Source organism: Elaeis guineensis, chromosome 15 (genome assembly GCF_000442705.2).
Source record: "Elaeis guineensis isolate ETL-2024a chromosome 15, EG11, whole genome shotgun sequence".
Taxonomy (NCBI): Eukaryota; Viridiplantae; Streptophyta; class Magnoliopsida; order Arecales; family Arecaceae; genus Elaeis; species Elaeis guineensis.
Window position 1 is genome coordinate 54,598,484 of NC_026007.2, and position 16,812 is coordinate 54,615,295.

The following is a 16,812-nucleotide window of genomic DNA, read 5'->3' on the forward strand; positions in this document are numbered from 1 at the left end:
TGAAGTTGTCTTGATGAGAATGTACTGTATCTTTTCTTTCTCGAGAGAGTGTTTGGATTTGGTATTGTTTTGGAGGATAAAATCTTTCCTTTTAGGAACATATATACAAATTAGTATTTATAAAGTGTTGTATTAGCTATTATGATAAGAAATATATTTTCGAGGAATACAGTGCATCACATTTTTTAGTAAATACATTATCAAAGGAGCACTTTCTGATTTGCATGGACAATTGTAAAAGGTCCATTGGTCTTAAAATTTAATGCTACAATTAGGGTTGCAAATGGATTGACCAACTCATGACTTTATCTAATTAGACTTAATCCAAGCTAGTTTGATTTTGAAGATCCATAGAAATGGATTGGTTTAGAGTCAAAATTTGGCTCTGATATGAAAACTACCTTTGGTTTGGATTTTTCTCCTTCTTCTTAGATGCAGGTCTATTTATGGGCTAGACAATTTGCCTAACCCACTCCATTTTGAAACTTTTTGGATAGGTTTGTGCTTGGACTCTAAGCCCCACAAGCTGGGTTAGATCTAAAATAAGAGTCCACTTGTTAAATGAGCTAAACTTAGATTTTGGTCGGCCCGACCGGAGCCTGACCCAAGCTTGGTCCTTCATCCTCCTTCTCCACCTCCTATCCATGTTCCTCCTTGCTCTTGCTCCCTCCTCCCACTCTTCTCTCCCCTCTCTCCCCATTTCCTTCTAAATTTCATATTTTTTTTGATAAAAAATTAAGGAAGTTTGAGACCTGGCCCAAAGTCTGAAGTCTAAGAATTGAATTTAAGCCTAGAAAATAGGCCCAAAGGCTGGACTAGGTAGAGCCTAAGCTTGACTAATTGTTGTTATACCTTGGACTAAGCCCGATCCGAATAGAGCCCAACTCACCTAATGGGTAGGGCTATTTAAATATCTTTCCCTGCTTGCCAAATAAATTCACACCTAAATTAATCACTTTCTATTTATCCCAACAATCCCATCTACTCTCACGAGATTATTTGATTGATTGGATTTTTAGTTATAGTATTTACACTTATATTGGTATTTAGTTTATACTTTGAGAATGTAGATTTCCTAGAGTCACATTAAAAAAATTTCTTGAAAAATGTTCATATTTAAATTGGCATTCTTTTAGTTTTATTAAAAAATTTTAGTGGTTCTATTTGATGATGAAATGTTATATTTTTAGTTATAAAAATGATACCTAAGTGCTCAAATTATAGAACTAATCCAGCTTGATCTCATCTTGAACTCAAATATTTTAGGTTGGGTTTTGGTCATTCTTGACCTTGGCTAACTCATTAGGTTTAAAATCTTTTCATAAGCATGGCATGACCCAGCTAGCCAATAGGTTGGTTTAAGTCCAAAATCAAGATTAGAAAATGAAACCGAATTGAGTCAAGTGTAGTCTCATCCAACTTGACCCATTTGTGACCCTAGTTATCTAACACACACACACACACACACACACACACATATATATATATATATGTGGAGGCATCGCCATATTTCTAATCCATTTGCATGCCATGTGTTCAAAAAAATAAGAGAGCACCGAAGTGCATCCCATCGCGCAATGTCCCATGGTGCCATCGCCCATAAGTCCTCCAACTTCACCGTTATTGACTATGAGCGCGACTACTTCATCCTCGCCATCCTCCACCGCTCGCGTCAGGAGAGGTGGGGCCGCTCCCGTTGTGGTCAACGCCACGATGCCGCCACTGCCAGCAGTGGAGAGGCAGACGTCAGTCTAAAGAAGGCCGTTTCCGTCACCTCCACTGCCATGTCGGAGAAGATGATCCTGAGGAGGAATCCGATGGGATCTGAATTCATTGATCCAATGCTCGTGGGGTTGATGCTGGATGCTTTTGGACTGAAGCCCTACGAATGGGACTACGAGAGCTAGTTGAGAAATTTCCAGTGGTAGAAGGAGAAGTACCTTCTTTCTATGGCGGTGTACTACCCATATGCGGTGGCAGAGGGGGGGTACGTGTTGGACGCCAAAAAGATGAGCATGGTCACTGCGGGGGCGGCGATGGCACGACCGACGGTGTGCAAGGAGTGCGAAGGGGGAAGAAAAAAAATAATAAAATATTATTTTTAAAAATAATAAAAAATATTATATATAATAAATAAAATAAAATATATTTAAAAAAAAAAACATCCCGTGCATCGCAAGGGTTATAAACTAGTTATTAGTAAATAGTATTACATAAATAGAGAAATGACGAAAATATATGTGTTGCTATATCGATATTTTTAGTTGAGCAATGCCAAAACATTATGTAACACCCCACACCGGCCACTGACCCAACAACTTGTTTGGGCCTTAAACCATGCGGCCCAAAAATGTTTAAGCCTAGTTGTTGGTAGTAGATCACCTAAATCATTTATACTGATCAACCATTTTTTCCACAATCAATGTGGGACTATCACAATCTCTCCCACTTAAATCCTTGACGTCCTCCCACTTAGCTCAAGTACCCCCTCCCAGTATACATCCATGTGAGACTCCAAAAGCAAACCCACCACGCCACCGTCATCATCTTTGATGGTCAACCTTCCTCCATCGAATTGAGGGTACATCGCTGAGATGCACAATCTATTCCAACGTAGCCTCACACGATAGTATCTTCGGGATTGACTTTGATACCATCCTATAATGCTCCATACCGACCACTGACCCAACAACTTGTTTGGGCCTTAAACCATGCGGTCCAAAAATACTTAAGCCTAGTTGTTGGTAGTAGATCACTTAAGTCATTTATACTGGTCAACCATTTTTTCCACAACCGATGTGGGACTATTACAATTAAAGACATTTAAAACGTTCCTTTATTAGCCAATTGGATTTACAGATGTCAATAGAATGGATACGGTGAGGTTAGTAAAAAAAACTGTAATTGCAACTGAAATTCATCACCGCTATCTGAAACCAAAATCGAATAATTTATGAAATAAAAAAATCATAACCACCACGAAAAAAACTGCAAAATCAAAACCCAAAAATTGAAAACCAATTTAATTTTTTTTATTCACTCAAAGTTTTCACATATAAATAACCAAATTAAAGGCATCATTCAAAATTTTTATAATATAATTCATACCAGCTTAACTAATAAATATATCTAAAACTAGGGATGCCACTATCAAATAAACTCAATAATTTAAAAATAATAATATAACCATCCAACAAATACAATAATCCAAGTTTAAACTAAATTCAATTATATCAAAAAATATATAATGATAATTTTTTCAATACAAAAGAATTTTGGGAAACAATCCAGTCCTTTATTTTGCTTTCACTAATCCACAAACCTATTATGCTTAAGAGAACAAAAAACATACCAGAAAAATAAGCTCAATTAATAAGATAATTTATAATATAATTTTATAATTATTTATTCAAATTTTATAATTTTATTAATACTAAGAAAGATTTTATAGGTTATTTTATCAACATAGAGTCATCTTCGCTGCTATCTGGTGGAGTTCCTAATGTCGATTTACACTAAATACAAAAGATATTGAGGGTATTAATTATCGAATATGATCAGTTTTGGGTTTGATATACGGGTTAATGTTAGGTTCAGTCTAAGGTTCAGTTTCGGATCAAGTTCACGTTAGAAAATTTATCAAAATCAAAATTAGAATCGCAACTGAATGGTTGTTAATTTTTAAAATCATTATTGAAGCTGTCATCATTTAGTTTTAATTAAAACCGCTTCATTCAGTTTAGGGATGAATAAAATATTTCGATATCCGTTCCCGTTGACATCTCTGGTTGGATTGCTACTTCAACTCTTCAAGTCAGTGGCTTCCGCTTTCTGTGAGAGGAGGGAGGAGTTACTGGGTGTAGGCTGGATATTCACCATCCTTAAATGTAATACTCACTACCTAATTTCAAAGGGCCGCCAAAATAGTTCTTTTTATTATAATACATTGAATTTAGAAATTTGTAGCACGCAATTTGCAGCTCTTCTAATAATCAGATTACAATCAAGTGCACATCATCAATTATGCTAGGCTTGCTATCATTCAATCAATCTTTTTATTGCCACTGAAGTGGCATCCCAACAGAACGGATCTTTATTTTCAATGGTGTGATCTGAGTTTGAATCACGACAGATATCAGACTGTGATTAAATATATAGGCACAAATGACTGTAGAATGAAACGTATCCTGATGGCTCGGATATGACGTTTAAAAATGACATTTGGTTCGTTGGTCTTCAATGGTACTGATGTGATATACTCATTCATTGAACTCATCCATATGGTGGAGAGGAGGCCGTCTATTCACTCAAATTAGGCTCTAAATCGAACATTCTCCGGTGAGAATTAGAGCCCTATGGTCACGTCCATAGAAGGTAAATGCGTCGGATCGTCCCCTTCCAACTCTCATTTTTTTAACAAAAAAAAAAATCTATCTTTTTATTTAAAATTGTTGAACTGACCCTCCCTTGGTCATGCCATGTAGCATATTAGGTATCCAGCGTATAATGTTGTCAATTTTTTCTGAGGAAACAAGACCTGCATGCATTGTAAGCATCTAGATCAAAATTTTTTAGGGTGTATAACCCAAAAATTAAACCCAAATTCTCTTACTGCTAACCGGAATGGTGTGACCACCAGTTTAAGACTCAGATCACCTAAATCTAATTAGTAACATAAGGTAGAAGCAAATCCTGCACATGTCATAGCACTATAGAAACACATCCTCACTCATTTATTAATTGAGGCCCATGTTTGTGTTCCATAAACCCTCCAGTTGGAGACCTGCTATGCATACGAGAGGATTAGCTATGAAACAAAACTAAAGGTTTCTACATGTTTGGTGTTGCTTAAAAAAATATTTTCATAATTTTAAATGAAAATACTTTTTGAACAAATAATTATTTGATAATAATATCTTAGAAAGTATTCTTAATCACAAGAAGCTAAAAAAATTTAGTTTCTAATTTTCCTTCTTATAAGAAGAAGAAGCAACTTTAAACATGCAGCATTGGGATTCAGGTTGTATCTTCCATAAGAAAGAATGATTGTTCTCTTTTTGCAGCATAGGATCTTGCTTCATATAGATTTCAAAAGTTTCCGATCTCTACCTTCCATCTACTGTAAAGACCCATTGGCGAATGCACGTGAGAAAATATAAGATCAATTGACCTCCCCAAAAAAAAGTTATTAGATATGTATTTATACTAGTAGGAAAAATCAAAATTGACTTCATTAAATTTATGAATTGACTTTATATCTCATATAAAATTTTGAATGAGTAAAAAATAAAAAAGATCACATCAATAGGATATTTATGACTTATATTCTCTCTCTTTAATGACTCACATATTCTACCTCTCTCCTCTCTCACGTCACTTTGACCTCTCACCCTCTCTCTCATTCTTTCTCTTTCTTTATTAATTAATTTTTTATTTATCTTTTAATACTCCACTCCAACCCTATCCATCTACCTCTTATATTTAAACCTCATATCAATTTATTTTTGATATAACTAAAGGACTACATCAAAAGAGAGAAAAAATAATTAGGATCTATATTTTCTCTGTAATGATTCATATATCCCATCCTCTTTTTCTCTCTTATACCACTTTGACCTCTCTTCTTCTCTCTCATTCTTTCTCCTCCTTTATTCATTTTTTTTCTATTTATCTTTTAATACCCCACCTCAACCTCATGGTCTCCATCTCTCTATCCATTATATTTAAACCTCACATCAATTTATTTTTTATATCATAATCAATTCAAATATAATAAAAAATTATTTATTTTTTTTATCTCTCTTCTCAATCAGAATTAGGTACATCTCTTTTAACTCATTTTTTTTATAATACTTTTCTATTTTTTTTATCTTCTTTTTTTTTTTTTTACTCATATCAAATATATATGATTAGAATAATTTTTGGTTAACTATTATAATTTTAATATTTAATAATATCTAAAATTTTATTATGGTGCTCTTCTATAATATTTTATTATAAAAAATATTTAAAATATTATATATTATTATTTTTTTATAAATTTTAATATTTTTTATTTATTTATTTATTTATTTATTTTTTTTTCTGAAGCTCTTCTATTTTTTTTGTTATATTGATCATATAAAATAAAATTTTTGGATCTATCGTTGCGTGGACTTTAAAAGTAGATATTCCATGATCTAATGGCTGACATCACGTAAAAAAAAGGGAATTATTCTTTCTGTCAAAGATACAAGCCGAACTCGCAGCGTAGACCCTCTTATTAGACATTTAGGTGCACTGTGGAAGCAAATCTGCTGTGCTCATCTTCTTCCCTCTTCTCACTTATGTTCCTCCTGTACCCACCAACTCTTCCCTCCCCGTGTCAAGGCTGGAAGCTGCAATCGGCTTTTAAACTTATTACCATGAAATTGAATTCCCCTCATAAATTTCTTAGCCTTGCCTGTACAAACGTAGTGCCAGGAAAGCATTGTGAAGGCCTATCGGCTTTTCCTTGCAGTTAGGTAGCTAAAAGCCAAAAGGTCGTAGTGGATCTCACGTTGGACTCTCTTGCTTACAAATTCTTGGCGTTTATCCCACGTTGTGCCCATGGGATGCGCAGGATACGTAGGATGTGATGTAATTGGGCACTTTTGTCTGATCGAAAGCACGTTGGACTACCTTCATATGTGGGTAGTGTTAATTATCCCCATCCTATTTTTAATTTATTGACCATTCAATCTCAATAAGGTAGATGAATGGCCCACCAAAACAACAAAAGACTTGTTGTAAAAGGACAAGCTAACATGCTCGCAAATATCTTGATCAAGATTGGCTACTACCATCTCGATATTATATCAATACATTTGATTCGAATATATCTTATGTATCATTTATCTATTCTATATCGGTATGCGGCAAATATTGATCGTTGGCATATTGTATATATAATGTTTGGGTTTAATTCTTGCCTCATTTAAACTGAGTCATTTAGGAGTATTATCTTGTTTAGCTCATTATAATCTTGAAAAATTAGATTTGCTAATAAAGCAAAGTGTAGGTATACGGTGGAATTTTTATTTTATTTTATTTTATTTTTTTATATATAGAGTGACTCATCTCTTATATTTATGTAAATTAAATTATTTAGAAATGAACAATCGATTTATATTTTTAATTTTTTAATATAAATATTTATAAAAATTGATTGAAATTTTAGCATGGACTGATGAATGTATATTTTTGATTAATTGAATTCAATGAAAAGACAAATAGACTCTTTTTATCGTGCGAATAAGATTGATTAGATTAGACAATTTTTCTATAGATTATATATTCAGGGCATGCAGCTTTCCTAACCTTGCATCTTGATAATTTGGTTAATTTAATTTTTTTTTTAAAAAAAATGTACTGCATCAGCCCCACAAGAATTTCAAATTGCTATTTAGTCTCAATTGGCCGGTGAGGAAGATACCGCGAAGCAACCTTTTTTTTGACTCAACTAATGTAAAATATCACGTTCAAACGAGTCCAAGGTACGAGGGCGTAATTGCACGTCCTTTCCACTCACCAAACTTGTATAGAAAGGAAACAAGAAGGTACAAAAACTGGTGAAGGAAAGAAGGGATGAACCAACCCACGCGCTCCCACCACAACAAGAGAACAATAGTTAGTAAAGTTTTGGGAAAGTTTAAGCCAAGTTCCCAAAACCCTCACCTTAAGCCCTCATCTATGCATCAGTTCTGGTCTGTTTCCAAAATCCTAGGGAACTTTGCCACTAACCCTTCCTCCCAACTTATTTCGGATCCAATCTCCCTCCCCCGCTGCTCTTCTCTCTCCTCTGCTCTTCCCTGTTCACAATTTCTCTAATTTTATCCTCTACCCTGACGCTTCTCCGCAACTTCAAGGAGATATAGAAGCAGTGGGACATCGCTTTGACGGCATCGACATGGAAGCTTCTGCCAAGATGCCGTCTTGCTTCCTTTCCACACGCTTTGGTCGTCTTTCTTGGAAGCCCTTTTAAAAAGGAGGCAGAGGGCTTCTGCAGGAGCCGGAGGTGGAGGGGTGGAAGAAAGATTGGATTTTGGGAAGGGAGAGTGGAAATGGAGTCCTATCTGAATCGCAATTTTAGTGGGGTGAAGTCCAAGAACTCGTCGGCCGAGGCGCTCGAGCGATGGCGGAAGGTCTGCGGCGTCGTCAAGAATCCCAGGCGCCGGTTCCGCTTCACCGCCAACCTGTGGAAGCGCCAGGAGGCGGCCGCCATGAAGAGAACCAACAAGGTTTGAATCCTGCCTCTCCCCTGTGCTGCTATGATTTATCTGGTTCTGGCTTTGGTGGTGGGTTGGTGAATTTGCCATGAGATCTTTAGATATTGTTGGCTTTTAGATATTGGTTTGGGATTCGATGCCATTTATACGTCAATTGTTACATGAATGCATCAACATGATAAATAGAACAAGTTGGCAGATTGGAGTTATTTCTTATTTTGGCAGGTTGTGAGTAGGATAAGATGGTGGTTATCATCTTGTCTTGGTTTAGGCACTGATCTGTAGGCTGGTCTAAATTAGCTCTTGGGGGCCTGATTTTTGATTTAAAGCGATGTTTCTGGGATTTATATGAAATAAGTTTGTACCAGTTTGTTAGTGATTGGAAATCGAGCTTTGCTACCTAAGCTTTCTGGATTCAAGTTGCAAAGCAATTGGTAATACTAAGAATGAAACAGCAGTAGGAAATTATGGTAAGTGGTGGAAACTAACAAACAAGCAGATCAAATTAAAGCAACAGGTACATCAAGGCTTTGCTGGAAAACATGTTAATGCTTGAGAGAAAACCATAGGTACATGATAAATCGTGTTACACCAATTTACCACCTTCTCTCAAGCTGATTAGAAATGGCTTAAGGATAATCGCCCTTTCTTGTACAAGATGATACCTGAAATTGCCTATACGAGGATTGTTTTAGAGGATGCTGAGAGTTGACATCAAGAGGGTATTGGGGAGAGTATCCCAATCTGCTTTCAGGTACAAAATGTGATACAAGAGATATTTGAAAGATTAAATACTTCTCCTTTACTTTCTTTTTTCCTCTCTTCACTCATTTTTCCTTGAATTCTTTCCTTCCCCAGTTCTCTATCTCTCTCATCCTCGTATAATTGTATATTCCCAAGGCCTTGAGTTCCCATTTATGCCTTTCTCTCTCTCTCTCTCTCTCTGTCTCTGTGCGTGTGTGGGGGGGCACGTGCATGCACATGCGAGTGTCTGTCTGTCTCACTTCAGGGGGCCATCTGTCTGTCCGCCTGTTGTGTTTTCTACATTAAAGTGCTGCAATAATCAGATGAAAACCTGAACTTGTGCACAAGTGAATGCTTTGATTTCAGGATTAGATATTGTTCTTGTCCCTTCAAACCAAGATAAAGATCATGCCTCCACAAAATCTTTCTGTAAGCTTAGACAACACATTTTTACAATTTGTAATTTGTACTGCCAAGACACATCTTCCCTGCAAAAGTAGATGAAATGCTGAAGCAAATGTTTCATACTCAACATCTTCAGTCATACATGTATGTGTATTACCTGGTTGATGCAGAAGGACAGACAAAAAGCCCTCGTAGATATTATAGCCTATTTGTTGTTGAATGTTCCTAATCAACTTGATGATAAATGTTCTAATATAACAAAAACACATGCTACTCCAATCTTGTCACCACCATCACTTATGAGCTCAGACCACCTTTCATTTTACTGGAATTAGTTTGTTTGAAACTGACTTGGCATTGAGTTTCCAGTGGTCCAAGGGCTTGCATCCTCAGCTTATTCCTTGGTTATAAGTTGATGAAATGAATAGCACCTTTCTTAGAGTAGCGTTATGGGCTTTCTTCCCCCCTCTCTTCTTTTTTCATTAAGAAAAGAAAGAAAAGAAAAAAAATTACTTTCAATGATAAACAAGATGATATCTGATGAATTTGGCATGGTTCATATTGAACAATTCAAGGTTTAAGTGCATCATAAATGTGTCTTTCTTGTGACAATGTTTTGCCCCTCATCACACGGGAGTTCATCTTGTTTAAGATTATTATGTTGGTCATAAATCCTTCAGGACAATGGATTTACTTAACACATGTTGCCTTTCTTTTGTTAGTATCTTTTCTTACAAGCAACATATCAGCAGTATAAAATTAGCGACTAGTGAAATTTATCCAGCAATTTTGCTAATCTATATAATGACTGACAAGATTCCCTTTATCAACAACCTGGAGTTAAAATTATTTGACCATTTCTTAGTAGCTGTAGCTTTGTGCAGACTCTTCCTTAGCATGCATAGTATATGCTGTCATTTGACTTTAAAATACTTTGGATGCCTTTGATTTGAAATATTTTGGATGATTCACCATCTATTTCCCTCCAAACTGCCCAGAATTGCTTAATTATGCTCATTTATGCTTTCATCAAGTTTGATGCTACTCAACTGGTTGATTATAGGTCAAGTTAAATTCTTGCATTGTTACTTGGTAGCATTCTCTTTTTTCATTCAACAACTTAAATTACCTATACTTAGCATTCAACCATTTAGGTTAGCTCAAATTTGTGATTCCCATGTTAGTATCCATCTCCCTCTTGCGAATTTTTTTTGAATAATATTTTTCATGTTCTGGCCTACTTGGGACTTTCTAGTTCAGCTGTATTTGTGAGTTGATTATTTAAGAGGAAAGTATGTAAGAGAAGCTTATATTTGTCTCTAAGATATTTTCAACTGATCTATAAGTGAGACTTCATCAAACAGCACCTCAAGCTGCACAATTATTCAATGTTAGGTTTACCATCATCATGTACTGCATTCCTTCTTCCTGCACTCCTTGCAAATCATTTTATGCACCTCCGGTGAAGGTCCTAAAGTGGCACTTGATAGTTTGTCAAGAGGTTTTCTTTTGACGTCTTTTAGTCTTCTAAATTTTCCTCATCAAGAGAGAACAATTCTTCTCTTAACAATCTATCATAGATAGATTTCTCATCAACATACCTTAGATAAATGCATGATTTTTCTTTCTCATGCATCATATGTGCTGTAATTCACATAAAAGCAACAATTATTTTCTTTTAATCACAGGAGTATGATCAAGATGTGTGGTACGATTGGAAGGTTAATTTGTCATATTACTATGAAGTTTTTGAAGGACAATTAGCTTCCTAGCATAAAAGCTGAACTGGAAAGGGCTTCAATACTCCTTCTATGCATTCATTTGATACTGTGAATGAAGAAAAGACCAACATACAATACCTTCTCATAAAGAAGTTATATCATTGGAATGAAGGTGTAAGAAGAAACCAGTTTATTGTTATTTTATTAATCTTGGTAATAAAGTACCGCTTCTATTATGGTTGATTTTAGGATCAGTTTTAGAGTTTTCTCATAAAATATGTAAAACTAAAAATTAATCACAAGTATTTTAGTTTTGCTTTTCATGGTTTGGCCTCATAGCTGAAAGTGGACTCCTTTAAATCCTAAGTGATGATTCTTTGGTTGTATTGACTCCATCATCATCCATAGATACTTACAATTTTCTGGTTACATTCTGTAAGGTATCTTTTCTTTTTCCTTGTTTTTTTTTCTTGCAGTATTTATTAAAATCTCAATCCCTTTAAAGTATCCTCTTGTTTTAACATTTTACCATGTTTTTCACCATTTAAAGTCCTGATATTAATATATTTGATTAGTTTTTCCCGGAAGTCAAGAAACCTTATTTCAGCTTTAGAAATCTGTAAAACTCTAACCCGAGTTCCCATCTTCTGTCTTTATTTAACATTCTAGCTTAATAAGCTCTAATGGGTGGAGGATATGCCAGCCTGACTCCTGCATTATTCACTGACACTATCAAGGAATCTGTCTTGAGCACTATTGTGATGTTGTTTTTCCAGTAAAACACTAGCACACTTGTTCTTATATGAATTAGAGTTTTTTCTTCCATTTGGCAGAGACTGACATATGAATATGGTGTTTTTCAGGAGAAGTTGCGGGTTGCTGTTTTGGTTTCAAAGGCTGCACTTCAGTTTATACAGGGTAAAATGTTATTTCTGTCATTCTGGTCTTCAAGTTGAGGAATGTAGCATACTTATTTAGTTTCATATAAAACTGTATCTAAATTTTGACGTTGGCATGTGTTTAGGTGTCCCATTACCTAGCAAATATGTTGTACCTAAAGAAGTCCAGGCAGCAGGCTTTCAAATTTGTGCTGATGAATTAGGTTCCATTGTTGAAGGCCATGATGTGAAGAAGTTGAAAATGCATGGCGGTATAGATGGCATTGCAAACAAGCTTTGTACATCAACAACTAACGGACTTGTTGCTGCTGAGGATAGGTTGATACGCAGGCAAGAGATTTATGGAATAAACAAGTTTACTGAAAGCCCAGTTCGGAGCTTCTGGGTATTTGTATGGGAAGCCCTTCAGGACATGACTCTTATTATTCTGGCTGTCTGTGCCTTTGTATCTCTGATTGTTGGCATTGCCACGGAAGGATGGCCAAAAGGTGCACATGATGGCCTTGGCATTGTTGCAAGCATTCTTCTCGTTGTCTTCGTCACTGCGATGAGTGACTACCGGCAATCTTTACAGTTCAAGGATTTGGATAAGGAGAAGAAGAAGATATCCATACAAGTTACGCGGGATGGATTCAGACAGAAGATGTCGATATATGATCTTCTTCCAGGTGACATTGTGCATTTGGCAATTGGAGATCAGGTCCCTGCTGATGGGTTGTTCATCTCTGGATTCTCTGTATTGATCGATGAATCCAGTTTAACCGGAGAGAGCGAACCGGCCATTGTAAATAAAGAAAATCCGTTTCTTTTGTCTGGAACTAAGGTCCAAGATGGATCTTGTATAATGTTGGTAACAACTGTTGGTATGAGAACTCAATGGGGTAAGCTCATGGCCACACTTAGTGAAGGAGGAGATGATGAAACTCCATTGCAGGTCAAATTGAATGGAGTGGCAACTATCATTGGGAAAATCGGTCTGTTCTTTGCAGTTGTGACATTTGCAGTGCTTGCAGAAGGCCTAATTAGACGTAAAATTCTGGATGGATCATACTTGAGCTGGTCAGGAGATGATGCATTGGAGTTGTTGGAGTTTTTTGCCATTGCTGTGACAATAGTTGTTGTTGCAGTTCCTGAAGGGCTGCCCTTAGCTGTGACCTTGAGCCTTGCTTTTGCCATGAAGAAGATGATGAATGATAAAGCGCTAGTGCGCCATCTTGCTGCTTGTGAGACTATGGGATCAGCAACGTCCATCTGCAGTGATAAGACAGGTACATTAACAACCAATCACATGACTGTTGTGAAGGCTTGTGTATGTGGAGATATAAAGGAAGTAAGTGACCCTGAGAAGGTGAGTAGTATGGGCTCCCAACTTCCAGATGTTGTAGTGAAAATTCTTCTGCAGTCTATTTTCAATAACACCGGTGGAGAAGTTGTGGTCAACCAAGATGGAAAGCTTGAAATTCTTGGAACACCAACAGAGTCTGCTTTGTTGGAGTTTGCCTTGTCACTTGGTGGAGATTTTCAGGCAGTGCGTCAGGAAACTAAGCTTGTAAAAGTGGAACCTTTCAATTCCACGAAGAAGAGAATGGGTGTGGTTCTCCAACTTCCAGAAGGAAGACTCCGTGCCCATTCTAAAGGTGCTTCGGAAATTATATTGGCTGCTTGTGATAAGGTTTTAGATCCTGCAGGTAATGCTGTTCCCCTTGATGAAGCAGCAGTCCGTCATCTCAATGATACAATTGAAAGCTTTGCTAATGAAGCTCTTCGTACATTGTGCCTTGCCTATATAGATATTGAAAATAGTTTCTCAGCTGAGGATCAAATTCCTATTGAAGGGTATACTTGTATTGGAATTGTGGGTATTAAAGATCCTGTCCGTCCAGGCGTGAAGGAGTCAGTTGCAATTTGCAGATCTGCTGGAGTAACTGTGAGAATGGTTACTGGAGATAACATAAACACAGCAAAGGCTATTGCTCGTGAATGTGGTATTCTTACTGATGATGGGGTAGCTATTGAAGGACCAGAGTTCAGAAAGAAGAGTCTAGAGGAAATGAAAGATTTAATTCCAAAACTTCAGGTTCCATTTCTCTTACTTTCATCATTATGTATATACTATATACTTGATTGGTTAATTCCTCATCAACTTGCTAATGTTTTAATTTTCCAGGTGATGGCTAGATCTTCACCATTGGACAAACATACCTTGGTGAAACACTTGCGCACGATGTTCAGTGAAGTTGTTGCTGTGACTGGTGATGGCACAAATGATGCTCCAGCACTTCATGAGGCGGATATTGGACTTGCTATGGGTATTGCAGGAACTGAGGTACCTTTTTTCCTTTTTGTGGTTGTTGCTGTATGTCTCGGATGGAAGCTTCCTTATCTGTCACAGACAGAAGAGTGAAGACATGCCGGTCATTCAGCCATTATTCACATAATTATCTGCTTTGCATGGATTATACCTTGTAAATTATCTGTTAAAGTGATCACTAATTTATCCTTACACTTCTTTCAATTAGTTTAACGCTAGTCTTTCTCAAACCATGACTTAAACTAGGGGGCATGTTACCATTGATGTTGTGAATATGTTTGTCACGGATATCTTGTATTGTGTTTGTTTCATGTATAAGTTTGGCTTTCCAATGGTTCAACATTGTCAGTAATTAGGTTTACTAATCACAATGCACAGTTTTAATTACAGTAAATTCTACCATCTTTTAGTGTACTTATTTCGGAGGATTCTGCTGAACCTTAACATCAATATGTTTTCAATTGTATTCTTTTATGCAGGTGGCAAAAGAGAGTGCTGATGTAATCATTCTTGATGACAACTTTTCTACTATTGTAACTGTGGCAAAATGGGGACGTTCTGTGTACATAAATATTCAGAAGTTTGTGCAGTTCCAGTTGACTGTTAATGTGGTTGCTCTTATTGTTAATTTCTCTTCAGCCTGCTTAACAGGTATACAGTCTTAACATTAATTGGATATTCTAGTGCTTTGAGTCATTCCTCATGGTCCTTTTCCTCTGGCTATTTCTCATTACAGGAAATGCTCCTCTAACCGCTGTTCAGCTGCTTTGGGTCAACATGATCATGGATACACTTGGAGCTCTGGCTTTAGCCACTGAGCCACCTAATGAAGGCTTAATGAAAAGAGCTCCTGTTGGAAGGAATGGGAGCTTTATCAGCAACGTAATGTGGAGAAATATCCTGGGACAAGCCTTCTATCAGTTTATCATAATATGGTATCTCCAGACAGAAGGGGAAGGGCTATTTCAACTTGAGGGCCCTGATTCTGATCTTACACTAAATACGCTTATTTTCAATTCGTTTGTCTTTTGTCAGGTAAATCATGACATCCATGCTTTCTTTCAGGAACTTTGTTGCTATTTTCTTTGAAGCCTATTGGTTTGGCTGAAATTTATTTTGAATAGTTAGCAAAAGATATGGACCATATTCTTAGAACCTTATTTATGAAATCCAACATAGAATTTATTTTCTTTTATCAAAGTTCCATTTAACAGTGTTTAAACCAAATAAAGACAATTTGACAAATCAGTCACCTTAGACTAGATAATGAATCTTGAAGGCTGTTTGATAAACTTTATTTTTTCTTGTGCCCTAAATAGACATCTCCCTATAATTACATCACTTGAAAACAGTTTAAATGGACATGAGAACTGCTGAGCTGTTGACCTGATTGGAAGATACTATATGTGCGTCATCTTATATGTTCACCCTTAATGAAGCTATCTTCATTTATTCTTTAGTGCATGCATTTACTTAGTAAAGGCTGGCAAGTGGTTCTTGATGGATTAAACCAAGACAATTAAATCACACTAATTTCTAGAGCTTCTTTTGCAGGTTTTCAATGAGATTAGTTCTAGAGAGATGGAGAAAATAAATGTGTTTCAAGGCATCTTGGAGAACTATGTGTTTGTGGCTGTCATTACTATCACCGTCATCTTCCAATTTGTTATTGTTCAATTCCTTGGAGATTTTGCCAGCACAATCCCACTTACATTCAGTCAGTGGTTTTTTAGTGTGTTCATTGGTTTTCTTGGCATGCCTATTGCTGCTGCCATCAAAATGATTCCTGTGGCATCCAGGTGAAAGATCAACAATGACAAAAACTGGTGCCTGCGGGGTGTTTGTTAGTTTTCAAGGCCTTTTCAGATGGCTAACTCCATGGGCTTTTTCATCACTGGAGTAGTAGAAACATGTATCAAGCAAGTCATGCAGAAAGGCCATGAAAATGGGAAAATAATCTGCTCATAGTTTTGAGTTTGTCTTAACAGTCTGTACAAAATGTCATGCCCTCTGAACTCATTCTGTACTGGACCTAGGCTTAGAAATCTAGCAGCCTTGGATTTTTAAAGTAGCTATTCGTGAAAGAAGGGTCAAGTTTCCCTACAACACATTCTTTTCTATTGTTAAGTGATGAATTTTGAACTTGTAGAAAGGCTTGGTAACAGGTATCCCGTTTCCCTTCATATGTTTTCTTGATTTGCTTTGTATCTGCTTGGAAAGGAATGAAAGATAGACTTCTGCTAATTGCCCTATGAATCATTATTGTCCTTTTTTTTCTTTCATTTCTGTTTTTTTCTTTCTATAAAAATTTACTTGTCCTCACATCGATTAAATTTTGATGCTTATATGTGTCCTCACACCTCAGGGTTGTGGCTCAGAGATGAATCAGTTTACAACTGAATAAGATCTAATTCTGATTTGCATGATGCACCATCCACCATTTCTTACTGTTGTGATACATGTGCGGCACACATCGACTTAGTTTG

The 16,812-nt window shown here is 36.4% G+C and overlaps 2 protein-coding genes across 2 annotated transcripts; both read left to right on the plus strand.

The window, feature by feature from the left end:
- Positions 1–1,577: 1,577 nt before the first annotated feature.
- LOC109506650 (uncharacterized) lies at positions 1,578–2,105 on the plus strand. Its single transcript, XM_019855088.2, is given in 1 exon segment — positions 1,578–2,105. A coding segment is annotated over 1 exon segment (528 nt).
- Positions 2,106–7,595: 5,490 nt separating this feature from the next.
- On the plus strand, positions 7,596–16,570 carry LOC105057933 (calcium-transporting ATPase 10, plasma membrane-type). Its single transcript, XM_010940655.4, has 7 exons — positions 7,596–8,258; positions 11,980–12,034; positions 12,141–14,092; positions 14,183–14,341; positions 14,806–14,977; positions 15,063–15,361; positions 15,881–16,570. Exons 1-7 carry the CDS (start codon positions 8,082–8,084, stop codon positions 16,127–16,129), a joined length of 3,063 nt encoding a protein of 1,020 aa, XP_010938957.1. The 5' UTR covers positions 7,596–8,081; the 3' UTR covers positions 16,130–16,570.
- The last annotated feature ends 242 nt before the right edge of the window (positions 16,571–16,812 follow it).

Excerpts from the sequence above, each read along its gene's own strand:
- LOC105057933 (XM_010940655.4), top strand. The coding sequence starts at position 8,082 with ATGGAGTCCTATCTGAATCGCAATTTTAGTGGGGTGAAGTCCAAGAAC. Across the intron at positions 8,259-11,979 it reads CCATGAAGAGAACCAACAAG|GAGAAGTTGCGGGTTGCTGT; the intron begins GTTTGAATCCTG and ends GGTGTTTTTCAG. Across the intron at positions 12,035-12,140 it reads TGCACTTCAGTTTATACAGG|GTGTCCCATTACCTAGCAAA; the intron begins GTAAAATGTTAT and ends GCATGTGTTTAG.